Source organism: Chaetodon auriga, chromosome 8, assembly GCF_051107435.1.
Source record: "Chaetodon auriga isolate fChaAug3 chromosome 8, fChaAug3.hap1, whole genome shotgun sequence".
NCBI classification, from domain to species: Eukaryota; Metazoa; Chordata; class Actinopteri; order Chaetodontiformes; family Chaetodontidae; genus Chaetodon; species Chaetodon auriga.
Genome location: NC_135081.1, coordinates 15,306,946 through 15,321,212, shown reverse-complemented (window position 1 = coordinate 15,321,212; position 14,267 = coordinate 15,306,946). Strand labels below are relative to the sequence as shown.

The window sequence follows — 14,267 nt, the reverse complement described above, 5'->3', positions numbered from 1 at the left end:
GAGGGAGATTGCAGCTGTTAACACATAATAAATGACTTACAGAGAGGACTGAGAAATCATACACAGTGGTATAAGAGCACCTCGGTTTTCCATGGGGCGATGCTGCTAGTTGCCTTATGATGAATGTCTTGTGGCTGATGATTAGCTGTAGGTGTATGTGTGTCTAAGGATTTGTTGGTCTATATTTCAAAACATAATTCATACTTCTTGAATTCCTTGATTGCCCACTCATCCAGTATTTGGCCCTGAGAGTACGTGCATTTTCTGCGTTAAAAGGTTCCTGCAGAGTTGCAATGTTGACTAACTGATTGAAAGAAAAGGAAGCTGCAACTTTTTTGCCAATTGACAAATTGTTTCAGTCATTTCTCAAGCAAAAATGTCAAACATTTGCTGGTTCCAGCTTCTTAAATGTCAGGATTTGCTGCTTTTCTTTGTCGTTGATGATAGTAATTGGAGAGTCTTTAGGGTTTGGACTGTTGGTTGGACAAAAGAAGAAATCTGAAGACATCACTTTAGGTTGTGGGAAATTGTGCTGAGCATTTTCTACAGTTTGTCTTTGCATTGAATAGACTAAACAATTAATGGTAAACAAGCAGATTAATCAAAGATGAAAATGATGATTAGTTGTGATAGTTTAATGCAGGAAGTCTGGTAAAACCCCCAGTACTTAAAGTCACACTGCTTCTATAACAGTGTCTCCTTTCACAGACTTCATTCGGTAGTTATTCATTACCCAGAAGTGTGCGTTCAGGAATGTAAACCTGCATGACACATTGCTTCTCCACAAAGGAAGCAGTATAGATTATATGCATGTTTCTCTTTGTGTGTGTGCGACATTACAGCTGAAGCTACAGAATGGCAGTTTCACAACGTTCACACATTATGAGGAATGGAGGGTGGAATGACACCTTTTCTTTGTTGTGAATGGTTAAATCTGAACTCTTTTCACATGCAGAGATCCAGTTATTCCTGTTAGATCTAATACAGAGAAGCAGTATTTATGTAACAAGTTTCAATATTCAACTCGTGTCTCCAGCCACTGAGACAAAACAGCCTCTGTGACTGCATAAAGTGAAGCCATCATAGTCAATCTCACCCTCTCCCTTCTCTTTGCTATCATCAGCCAAGTTGTTGTTCCACCCATCCAGATATGGGGAATATAAAAGGAAGGGACAGCAGCAAGAGTATCCCTGAGGACAGAAAGAACATGAAGTTAACATCAGTCAGGCATCACAGAGGAGCTGATTTCCTCTGCAACAGCACTCACAGTAATACATCATGCAGGTTTTATCTGTCAGCAAACAAGGCACAAGTTTTTATAGCTTCGACTGGCCTTCAACAGAAATGAGTGCAACAATTGTTCAAGCAGCCATGTTATTAACATTCAGTAAAACCAACGACCTCACCTTCTTTCTAAGCGTGCACAATCCTCAGGACTTCTAAACCCAACAGGATCAAATTCAGATGAAGCATGAAGACCTGAAATTGGTCTAAAAAATATTTACAGATGAAATTCTCTCAAGATAACAAAAACGTAGCAAAGGAAGTGAAAGAAAAGAAGACAAAGTCAAGTTAATTCATCACTGGGATGAAACAAATTTATTATTCTGCTCTTATGACAGTAATGGGGCCAAATATGAATCCTAATTATACAAAGTTCTCTGTGCCGCCACACAGTGTGTGGTTATGCATCGACACCCCCTGAAAAACTATCTGTAGGCCCTTTGAATCAGCTACATTTCATAAGTTAAAGTGTAAACAGATAAGAAAGAAAACATGCTTTTGTGCGAATCTATTTCCTATGACCAACCTAATCAATAAAAACACTTGCAATATTCATGATAAAACAACAATTAAGGACATTTAGTGCACAACATGAGTTCTGTACCTGAAAATAGACATACATGCTCAACATGTCAAGATCATATGTGCCAATCAATTGCTTCTTTGCTTCTATAAAATAAGTTAATTATATGTTTCCGCATTTAAGCATAGTTCCTAAACACATTTAATATAATATGTACAAACATTCAGGACAAAGTCAATGCATATTTATCTAATTTCACTTAAAATATTCACTAAACCTTTCACTTTTTTTTTTTTTTTTGTTTTTCAGCAGGTCACGTTCACTCCACCCTTTATAAAAACTGTTAATGATCTTAAGATAATCTGACATTATAAGACTCAATCAGTTAATACATACAGATGGAGTACTGGAGGTACAGGCCTGATATGTGAATATGTGGACTTAAACAGTGCACAGTGCTGTTTGCAGAGGAAGAGGTGTTGTGTGTGAATAAGACTTACGGCATCTACTCTTAGATGAGAGTCAAAGCAGAGTAACATCCAGCTCCATCGAGCAGGTTTAATCTCCCCTATGCAAAAGGTGTACTGACGTACTAAAGCACTAGTGTGTGTGCATGAGCACAGGTGAAATACAGAACGACCCACAACAGCGAATCAAATCATAAGTTGAACAACACCTGGAGGGGGTAAAATAAGATCCCGCAGAAAGCATGACAGGGTGATAAATGCATACTTGTAAGCATTTGTGGTCCAATACAAAATGTTCCCTTTGAATAACATCTCATCCATCATGACTGCTCTTGCCTACTTTTAACAGATCCATCAGGTTTATGCCTTCATCAGCCACGTCCTCGCACGCTCTCCATCCTCCACTCCCCTTTGGGTCTCCCCTCTTTCTCTCCAGCTCCTGGCACTGAAAACTTTTTCAGGACTTCCTTTTCAAACTCCTCCATTTCTTCCTCTATGGCGCTATCCTCTTCTTCACCGTCGTCATCTCCTTCCACCATGTCTTCCAAAACATCTCCCAAATCTTCGACAAAATCTTGAAAGCTCATCTGGTCGTGAACAAAGACTCCATCCTTGAAGAATTCGGTGGCAAGCTTTTTGAGCTCTTCTCTTTTGGAAGCATCCACCCCCACCTCCTCTGCCTTGGCTAGGTAAGACTGGAGGATGGCTTCGAACTCCGGGAAGGGGACAGGCAGGAGCCCCTCAGCCTGGGCGCAGGTCTCCAACGAGTTACAATGCTGTGGGGGTTTGGGGTTGTGCTGGAGGCGCTCTCTCTGCTGGACCCAGTACTCAGGCTGTTCCAGGGAGAGTCGGCGGTGTGTGTGAGGAGGCTTCCTGTCTCCCCACAGATGCTCTTCCTCGTGGCCATGGTTTCTGGTAAATCTGTGCTCATCATTGTGTTTCTGGGAGCTTGATGTGTCCTTGTTCACATCTCCATTGTATTTTCTTTCTTTTTGTCCTCCTCTCTTCCACTGCTCTTCTTTGTTTTCCCACTGTTTCCTTTCATTTTTACTCTTCCACTCATTCTCATTCCACTGCTTCCTCTCATCCTTCCTCTTCCATTCCTTATCCTCTCTATCATTTTTACTCTTCCACTCATTCTCATTCCACTGCTTCCTCTCATCCTTCCTCTTCCATTCCTTATCCTCTCTATCATTTTTGCTCTTCCACTCATTCTCATTCCACTGCTTCCTTTCATCCTTCCTCTTCCATTCCTTATCATCTTTACCATTTTTATTCTTCCACTCATTCTCATTCCACTGCTTCCTCTCATCCTTCCTCTTCCATTCCTTATCGTCTTTACCATTTTTATTCTTCCACTCATTCTCATTCCACTGCTTCCTCTCATCATTCCTCTTCCATTCCTTATCCTCTCTATCATTTTTACTCTTCCACTCATTCTCGTTCCTCTGTTTCCTCTCATCCTTCCACTTACTTTCTTTGCCATGATTTTTGCCCTCTTCCCACTGTTTCCTTTCACCTTTCCATTTCCCTTCTTTACTTTGATCTTTGCCATTTTCACTCTTCCAGGCACTGTCTTTCTTCCACTCTTTCTTCTCTCCCTTTTCTTTCTTATCTTTTCTCTCCCATTTCTCTTCTCTGCCACTTCCCTTGTAGTCATCTTTCCTGTTCCTCCATTCCTTCTCTCCCTTCCATTCCTCCCTGCCCTTGTGCTTCTCTCCATGGTCTTTTCCTACCTTCCAATCCTTCTCCTCCTTACTCCTCCATTGTTTACCTTCATTCACTTTGTCATGCTTTGCCTTTTTCCAGTCTTTCTCCTCCTTCCATTCTTTTCTCTCTCTCTTTTCTATCCACTCTTTCTTACCTTCCCTATCCTTCCATGGCTTTCCCTCATCACCTCTGCTTGCTTTTTCTTTCTTCAAGTCCTTCTCTTTCCACTTTTTTGTCTCCTCCTTCTTTTGCTTAAATTCCTTATCTTTATCCTTGTCAAACTTTCCTTGCTCATGCTTTCCCTTTTTCCATTCTGTCGTACCTCCATCTTTGCGCTGTTTTTTCTCTTCTTCCGTCCACTTAGATTTTTCTCTCACTTTCCCATCCTTCTTCTCGCCCATGTAAGTTTTATCCTTCTTCATATCTTTGTTTTTCTCCCTCTGGTCATCCCATGGCTTCCTTGGCTGTCTCTCTATAGATCCAGCTGTGCTCTGCATGCTGTCCTCTCGCTGGCCACTGGGGGGCGATGTAGCGTGCTTCACAGGTGCTTGAGCTCCTTCACTGGTTCCTGCAAGAAACACAATAAGTCAGTACAACTACAAAGATGAGGTGTGAGCATTCAAGTGAGAATAACAGGAAAGAAGAGAAAGGAGGAAACCCCCTGCACTTTCCCTCACTGTCTAATAACTATCATTCTTCTACATCGTCTACCCTCCTCCACATCCCCTCCCTACCTCCTCCCTCTGTCCCTTTGTACCTGAGGAGAGTTTTAATTCAGTCACAGTGGATCTCAGTGTTTCTAGTTCTTTCTGTAGGGCCGGGACAGACTCCAGCTCTCTCTTCATCCTCTCGTTCTCTTTCTGAAGGACAGGGACAGATGCCATCTCTTTCTTCAACCTACTGTTTTCCTTCTCCATCTCCTCCCACAGCAGCCGCTCCTTTGCTCCCTCTGCTGCCTGTCCCTTGGCTACTTTTAGCTCTTCTTTCTGTGCCTGTTTAAAAAAAAAAAAGAGCAGGACAAGAGGGTCCTCTGAGAATATTTCACACTCGGTGACATGTCTATGCCCAGACACACATTCATGTATATATGTATACCATACACACGCAAGACAGATAATGTGAGAGACAGAATGGAGTCACACCTGAAGTTGGGCTTGTAGCACAGAAATCTGCTGGTTCCCTTTGGCTAACTTATTTAGAAGCTCTGTACTGTCAGCATCTACCGGGGGTGGAGGAACATCTTGATTGAACCACTCCTGTCAACAAAATTGCACACACAGTAGAACACAATGGCAAGATTTTAAATGAGTTCTCAGAATTATCACTGCCAGACAGACTAGTCACAGAAGTGTGAGAACAGTACGTGTAGACTGAGAAAGAACAAAAGTCCCAAGAAGCACAGTTGGTAGACAATAGCGGTAATTTTGCAAGTCTTGCGGCTGGTCTCCTACTGAGCACAACACATGAAAAACAAATCATGTGGTGGTACTCATTGTACTATAAAAATGGGTACACGCAAAATGGCATTATACTGAATAGAAGTTTTACCAAAGAGGACACAGACAGAATAGGAGAAAAAAGAAGTGACAAATTGACGTCAGGCTGACCTGTTTTCCTGGTAACTCTGCATCTTTCAGCTCCCTTGCACCATAGTCACTCTCTGAAAATGCATTATGCATAGCTTAATGTTCATGTGAATAATACACGGTCAAAGAACAGAACCAAAAGCTCTATGCTCCATTTCATATCACTGAGAAAATGGCATCTAGTCCAACAACAATACAGGCTATTATAATAAAATGTGCACTCCTCAGCTCAGTGGACATATATACTGTATAATACCACTAAAATCAAAATGAATGGTTTAAGGTACAATGTGTAAGATATGGCCACCTGCCGAGGGTCACTCCAAACAAGTCGCATATTACCTGAGCAACTGCTAAGTGCTGCTCACTGTGCTCTTTGCTGTAGCTATCCTTGGCTGTAGCTAATAGCTGTTGCTATATTATCAGACTATCACCTATTGAGGTACAAAGTGGTATTACAAGGCCATGGCTCGCTGGTTAGCATGGCAACTTCAGTAGATATCTCTGCAACACAACACACTGATGCCTTTGACAGACTGTCAGAACTGTTACTTCTTCACATTCTGTTGATAATGCTCAGTTTTGGAGCACTTTAAAATTCTGGCCATATCTTAAACGTTGCACTTTTAAAGACATCTTATTTGAGAAGTTGTTGTTGCAATTTTTCAGTTAAAACTTTGATCTTATCTTCTATGTTCTTGCAAAGTGCTTACACTGATCATGTCAAAGGAAATGTGGAAAAAAAAAAAAAAAAAAATCAGGTGTTTCACAAGATGCAGAGTGGTGATGTGGTACAAGGTTTTCAGTTAACAACAGCAAATAAACCACACTGCAAAAGTGCATACATCACTCTCGCTCGCTCGCTCACTCACACACTCACTACCACACTTTAAAAGCGTGAAGCTCTTTTGAAAAGTGTCTATCAAAACTTTTTTCTGCATGCGCATTCACACATAAAAACACATGCAGTGGGCAAGCAAGCACTCATTCTCACAAACACACACACACAAACACACACACACACACACACACACACACACACACACACACACACACACACAACCTACCTTCATCCAGGTCCATGAAGACACCTGCAGGTATAATACACCTCAGTCTCAGGGCACCCTTCAAATTGTTTACTGGTAGTAACTCATCACTTTCCTCTAACTAAAGTCACATTAAGATCTTAAAACTCATTTCAAATAACATCAACACAGTCACGGGCAAAACTAAAACTGGATTTTTACCCTCTCAAAAGGTCATATGGGGATGCCCACCTGAAAAAAAGATGGTGCCAAGGCCCAACAGAATGACAGCACCCAGGATGCACTTGTTCACAGAGAACCCACTGTCTTCCTCTCGTTGTGGCAGCTGAAACTCTTCCTCTCCTTCCTCTTCCTCCTCTGTCCTTCCGATCCTTTCCAGAGCTGCCAAGAGAGACCTCCTCCTCCTCACCTCTGGCTCTCCCCCCTCTCCTATCTTCTCAGTCCTCTCCTCACCCACCTGTGAATCCACAGGGGAGTCTGGAGCAGCGGAAGGGAAGCGTATGAAAAGCTGTTGTTAAAGTATATTATGATACACAGTGTCTTTGTAATTTACAGGTTTAATCTATTTCATGGGTACACCTCAAGACCCAAATGTTCAAAACAGCAGCTAAATTAACATGAAGGTATCCATCAAAGAGTTTTATTTTCTGCCATATTTACTAACTTTACAAAGCTGTTGCACATTTTTGGGCATGTGCACAATTTTGCTTTTGCACTTACATAGTTAATGTTAGATAGTACAGCAGCTATGATGCTGTAACCGATCTGATGCTGCAGTATGAGAAAAAACTCCCCATGGGAGGTAAGACTTGCTTCTTTATTGGCTCTGTTGTGCATGACACGCTGGATAATTTGCACCACTGCCAGTCCTCATTTTCCTTTAAACTACATAAATGCATTAAATATTGAATAAATCATCTGGAAAGTGATTCAAATGCTTCATTTTGGACTTCAGTTTTTAAAGCTTCCAAATTACTTGCATCACAAGTTATTGTTACTGAGGGACAGTAATATAAAAGGACGCTGTAAAGAACTGTGAACTCTAGCTGGTAAACAAGTCTGTGAAAGAAATGCACAACAGAGAAAGAAGACTCCTTTTTTAATGCTGTAGCAACAAAAAAACCTGCAGAGCAAAAACACTACACACAAAAAAGTTTAGAGGTCCAAGTCCCTCAGAAGCCAATTTAATTCTGCGGTGTCATGCAGCTAAAAGTCTCTCTGTCACATCATGCTCCCTGCCTCATACCAACCACAACCTCTCCAGACAACCTCCTGGCCCAGATACTGAACAATTCCATTACCAGCTGGTCCACCAAGTACACTTCAAACACAAATAGCACATAGGGCTTAAGGAAAGGATACAGACATAGCAGGTGATAATCTTTACCACGTATCAAATAACATACACATAAAAACTGATACTGAAGTTATTCTCATAGTAATGTAATGATGAAGTCTTGTTGTTCATACCTGCCTGTTTCCCTATGTCAGTCGTCCTCGTAGACAGGTCTGTATCCCCCACTTCCTGTTGTAGCCCTTCCCCATTTAGCGGATGCACTGTTCCTTCCTGTGTGTGCCTCTCTTCCTCATGTGTGAACTCCGACCCTCCCAGAGTCTCTGTGCTCAGTAGCGTGGATGGGGGCTCATCAGGGGAGGGGGTTATGTGGGTGTAGGAGTCAGAAAATGAGTCAGGGTCAGGGTTGGACTGTGCCGGGCCCTCAGGTAGGCCCTCTGACTGGCTGTGTGCATCACTGCCAGGGACAAAGCTGCTGGACCCTTCTAAAGAGGTGGGAACAGGGGCATCAGTGATGTCGGTGGGCATGGAGGTGTGCTGCTCTGTGCTTGTGTCTCCACTTAGCTCGGCTGTTTTTTCTTCTGATACCTGTGTATAAGAATCAGATAACTTAAGTCAGTGTCAGTCAAAGGTTTCAGTTTGGGCAGAGAGTGAGATGAGAAGTTCTACACCACTACACTAAGAATGGAGACGGGGGAAGGGATCTACCCTGACACTGTCCAAAAATAACAAAATTCACCTACCAGCACCTCTACAGCTTACTAATTAATAAATTATACCTGACTGTATATCTTGTTTAATTCATACAAAAAATAATGCTGTTGAAGGACAATTCACCGTTTTACTTGGGTCATGTCAGACTATTCATTGGCTAGAACCAGTTGCCAGGCAACCAGTGGAAACTCCAGGAAGTTACCAGTTATGGCCAATAAATAGTCCACAATAATCCAGGAGTATTGTTACCTTTGAACTGAGCCAGAGTAGCTGCTGTCTTTACACCAAATTAAAATAGGTCGCCGCTGACTGTGGCCTTATACCTCGTGGTCCGAGACAAGCCTGGTATATATTCTTATCTATTTAGTTATTCTACAACTCCATGATGAAGCTGTCGCCTGGTAACAGCTATAATGAGTCATCTTCTGGGTATGAATCTACTTAATTCGAAGGTGGTAATGTGGATATACACCCACTGGCCAATCAGAATCAACTACTCCTGAATGCTACCCAGTTTAAATGTGTATCTTCTGGCAATTCAGAGCTGAGTATTCACCCAAACCATGGTATATTTATAAAATAAAAAAGTAGAATGGCTTCATTGGCCATTATACCACAGTCTGGGTGAAAACTTCATTCAAACTGGCTGCAGGGTGTCCATTTATTTCTGTTAATGGACACCTGCTAAGTAGTTCCAGTAAAACTATTTGGTCACCGATCTAATTTAATGCACAGTCTGCATCTAAAATACTTAAACATTAAAGGAAAAGCAGTAAAAATACCAGCCTCCCCCTGAGCTGAACCTTGACAAAAATCCTCAATATCTTATTTACAACACTGAGTGTAATGTTTTAGTGCCTCATCCTCTGAGCACCACAGGATGGCAACTGTAACACACAAGCTGCAAGAAGTACACTGCCTGTCTAACCTCACCGATCCTCACCCATTGTATCACATAATCAATCATCTTATATCCCATTTGCTATAGAATCTTTATCTTCTATGAATCTTGCTAGCATTATGTTAGCTTTCTAAGGGTTCTGTGAGCTGACTGGACTAGAAATATCTCCCATTGCCAAGTTCTATCCAAGATCCTATTTAACTAGAGTAGTATGTTCACAGTGCATAAGAACCTTATGGGTTGGTAATGATTGCTACAGCTATTAGTCAAACCCTCAGGTATTACCAGGGAAACTGAGTTATGGCACATATTTCTCTGGCAAGCGTCCATGGTATAAGTGGGATAATGCCCCCAAGAGGCCAGCGATAATCAGGAATTAATCGACTCCAAAGAGGCAACCGCCTGGCATGCGGAGCCTCCCTGTTATCCATTAATTCCTGATAATGGACACCTTGTGAGGCATCATCCCTTATATCAGAACTACATATTCAACTGAGCAATAAATATAACATGACAGAAAAGGATGTGTATTGCTATCTTACCGGGTGGCCCTCCACAGGGAGCACCTCTGCAGATTCTGCACCACCTGCAGGCTGGTTCTCCCCAGAACCTGGCTCATCAAACACAGACCGAGCAAGCAAGAAAGGAGATTTCCAAAGCAATGTTTAAACAAATTCCAGTTGTGAGTCTTTGAAATAAAGTAATTCTAACTTGGGATACCTACCAGCACTGTGCATAATACATAATATGAGCTATGGTAATGTGGTATATCATTTTTGACTTTTAAGTTTTACTTGATTAATTATCAGACAAGGAAAATGGGCAAAAGTAAGCAAGCAAAACTTAAGGCTCGAAATCATAACAGATTTGAGATTTTCCTATACCATAAATAATCTCACAATCCTCAAATTTACTGTGACAAACACCTGCTGCAGATGTGACGCTGTCTTCATGGTGCTCTGTCTCCACAGCCAAAGGCCTCAGGGTTTCAGTGACAGTTTCCTGAAACAAAAAGACAAACAAGAGACAGTCAAAGGACACGAAAACATCATTCCATTTAAATATTACAGCTGGAGAAATCTAGGCTAATCTGAGCACACCGTCTATCTTTGGAACTTTCAGAATAATAGTTAAATCATAAAAAAGAAAAGAAACAAAGAATGTCTTATTACAGGAACCCACTTCATATCCAGGTGACCCAAAAGAAAATGAATTGGGACAAGGAGTTTTCTTTTTTAAAAATAATGCATTTTCATTGAGGTCATGCACAGCGATTCCACATATTCCTATACTCTTAAGACAGTGGTGCTACCTCAGGAGTGAGGATGGTCCAACTGTTGTTAGCACTGCTACCACCAGACATGGCCCCCTAGAGGCTTTGCCTGTCTCCTGCAACACAAGAGGAACACAGAGAATAGATTACACAATTAATAGTAGTTCACTGAGAAGAAATCAAATTAAACTGATGAACATACTACACTTCTTTGTATACCCTCTGCATCAACACTGTGATTTTCCAACAAGGTAAAACCTAAACTTGGCAGAGTGGACGAAATGGAGGATTGTGGTTTGTTAACGATGTGCATACTGAAGGGGCTAACAATCCCAAGTGAGCAGGTGTATTGTCTAGAGGCCGGCCAACAGTCCATAATCAGGGTGACACTGTGAGCACTGCAGCTTAAAAAACAAAATTTACATCCTCGGACAGGATTTGAATACATGCCTTTGCTATTCAGCCTCACCCATTCTGCCAATAAAGGAGCTACTGTAACCTGTTGTTCCTCTGCCTGTGTATGTGTGTGTATGTGTATACGTGTGTGTGTGTGTGTGTGTGTGTGTTCATGTGTGCAGGAAGTCCAGTTCCCTGGGACCATTCACTTCTTCATTAGTAGTTTGTCTGCGCTGTGGGCCTTTAGGTCACCCTTGCTTTTGACTAGCTCGGAAATGTTTTGGCAGAGACACCCGTAACTAAGGCCAGCACTATTCTGGAGACACAGACAGCAAAATGGGCTGTCTATTTCAAAGCTACTGGTCTGTTAATATATGTCTACAAACCACCAACCAACACCAGTCAACTGTATACTGAAAGTACATTTGTGTACATTACTAAGTAAATTCACATTTTACCGTAACACTTGGTGCAAGTGTTTTTCCTTAATCTACGTTTGTGGCACACGATTCTTTCCAGACCAAAAGCACTATAACAGAAACAGGCTGGCATTTCAATTTCACCACCTTATCAGATAATACGGCTATATAAAGCCTATTCTTTCAAGGTTTAAGAGGATGACATAACAGAAATACATACTTACTATGTGTGGTCTAGCTTTCTTCAGTGAATGCAGAGAGAACTAACCACTCAAGTTAACACCACATCGTCTGGGTAATGACACACTTCACTCCCCAAATTCAATTCTCTCCCAGCTCCGCAATTTAGGTCTCCTAATCGAGTGTCTCCCAAGAGGAGTCTTCTGAATCTAGCCTAGGGCCCTCGGAGCATTGTGGAGCATATAGTGGAATGGCTTAAATAGATACGAGCTAAATATAGCTGCCATGAGACTGACTAGAGACAGAAAGAGAGAGCACACAGAAGATGGCCATGGGGAACACAGAAGAGGCAGAAATGTATTCTAAGGACAGTGTTAAAAGGATTATTCTAAATGCACCACAAAGCCGATGGCTTTTAACAGAGAAAAAAAAATATTTTCACTGCCTTGTAGTCTGCTTTTATTCTCTTATCTCTATAAGTAATATCTAATATAACCTATAAAGCTCTAGCTTTGGGAGGCTGGATCACATCATAACTTTATATATTCATATCCATCATTATTTACAAGTACTTGACACCCGGCCTCCACAAACAATAATCTGCCTTCAGTTTACTTTAAGTGTCACCTGAAATTAGGCAACTGCAGCCGCTTGTTTATTGTCTAGAGCGAAAAACAGCCAAATATATGACTGCAGCTGTAGGCCTAAACTTATTATCTTGATCTCAGCAGGGAAAAATGACCAAAAAAGGACAGGAGGACAAACTGCAGGACAGACCATGAGGAAAGCAACGTCAAGGCTGTCAGCAAAAGCACCATAACAAGCCTGTTCACGGCAGCTCACACACAGACATCCTGAAAAAAAGAAGGCAGTCCACCAAATGATTATGTAGCGTTAGCTAACATTAGCTTTACTAACTCTTCAGAGTGGAGGGGGTGTGAAGCCTTTGACTGCTCATGTCATATGGGCTCGAAAAACAATAAAAAAAAAAACAGTTGAACTCAGATAAAACACTCATTAGACGTGTCGAACCCCAGCGGAAGTGAGCAGGTTAAATCCCTAAAGCGTTCAAATAACACAAACATAGTGAACATTAGCCGTTAAAACAGGACTTTCTACTTCAACCGTTAGGTTCGAGCAACCAGGAAAAAGTGCCTGAAACGACGTTGGCGACGCAAGGGAAGAGCAAACAACAGAACAAATGCAGTGAATTTGTTAGAAAAACACTTGTGAGTTAGAGCCAAATTCAGGTCATGCTTACCACGGTCCGTCGCTTTACTTCACACCCCAGTCTGTCAAAGATACAGCAGATACTCCCGAGTCTTCCCATCCAACTTAGAAACTTAGAATGTATCTCCTGAACTTGTATGAGCCACGCGCCTCTCGTCCAATCACAGACAGTATTCGCTCTGATCCCGCCTCTCATCCTCCAGTTCAACCAATGGCAATGCGGCGTCACTGTACTTCGCTGGGGAAGCCTCCAAGTTGATTGACAAACGCCAGGTGATGGCGAGTATGTAAGACGTATATCTTACATACATAAAGTTTTTTATTTTTATTTTTTATTTTTCGCACACGTCTCCAGTCCTCGATATTTAATGCTGGTAGTCCACAGGCTTGGGATGATTCCAGGTTGGTACTTTAGTCACATTATCCTCTTGTCCCATGTAAGCTTGTACATGTATCCTATATTTTTGTTCAATACATGAATCAATTAATCATTAATCTCTGCTACTTTGCAAACTTTGCTAAATTGAATAAATACAAAACTAAAAGGCTAGTTCGACATCTAAACATTTTTTTTTTTTTAGCTGTACAGTATATGTTAACTATAAGATTAGTCAAAAAGAAATGAACAAAAATGCAGACGTAAAGGTAATATTTTTCTATTCATTAGTTACTTTATTCATTGCACACCAGTTTGTGTTGTACAGTGAAAATCAGGGGGGGCATTCCTCCAGATCTCAGATCAGCAGGGTTGAACTCAGGAATCTCTGACCCTGTCTCAGAATGAACATTTGTAGCATCCGGAAATGTGCAAGTGTGTGTCCTTGAACCTAAGAGGAGCATCCTATGGAGTGTAGACACTGAAACACAGACATAAAAATATTTGAACACAACTTAAGGTTTTAGTAAAACAATTCCTCATTGAAATTGCTGCTTTCTGAAAAATGAGAACCTCACTTTAAACAGTAGCCGACATAAATTGCATTATAGAAATTAGAAAGATTTGATTTTGCTATGTGCTCAAGTGGTAGTTTGTTGTCATATGAGACAAGACTCATACTTGCCAATGCTTTGCCAGCAGCGCTGATCAAACACTCCATTCCTGATGAAATAAAAGCTGGTTGAAATTACACTACAGGAGCCAACGGAGAAAAGGGGAAAATCAATGTTTGACCATTTGATCTACTCTGTCTCAGTCTGTCAGTCCAGGATCTCTTTGATGCACCAGCAGCAGAGGAGGAAATAGA

The 14,267-nt window shown here is 41.5% G+C and overlaps 1 protein-coding gene across 4 annotated transcripts; it reads right to left on the bottom strand.

Annotated features, from left to right (window-relative positions):
• Positions 1-1,567: 1,567 nt before the first annotated feature.
• pbxip1b (pre-B-cell leukemia homeobox interacting protein 1b) lies at positions 1,568-13,180 on the bottom strand. 4 transcript variants are annotated; one of them, XM_076736697.1, is made up of 11 exons: positions 13,055-13,180; positions 10,838-10,914; positions 10,452-10,527; positions 10,068-10,135; positions 8,087-8,498; positions 6,848-7,093; positions 6,638-6,661; positions 5,592-5,644; positions 5,127-5,240; positions 4,742-4,976; positions 1,568-4,552 (listed from the first exon to the last, which is right to left on the bottom strand). In XM_076736697.1, the coding sequence occupies exons 2-11, from the start codon at positions 10,886-10,888 to the stop codon at positions 2,646-2,648; spliced, it is 3,186 nt and encodes a 1,061-aa protein (XP_076592812.1). In that variant the 5' UTR covers positions 10,889-10,914; positions 13,055-13,180; the 3' UTR covers positions 1,568-2,645. The 4 variants fall into 4 exon arrangements, with proteins under 4 accessions (XP_076592812.1, XP_076592815.1, XP_076592814.1 ...); XM_076736700.1 differs by having other exon boundaries at positions 4,886-4,976; XM_076736699.1 differs by lacking the exon at positions 6,638-6,661.
• Positions 13,181-14,267: the final 1,087 nt, after the last annotated feature.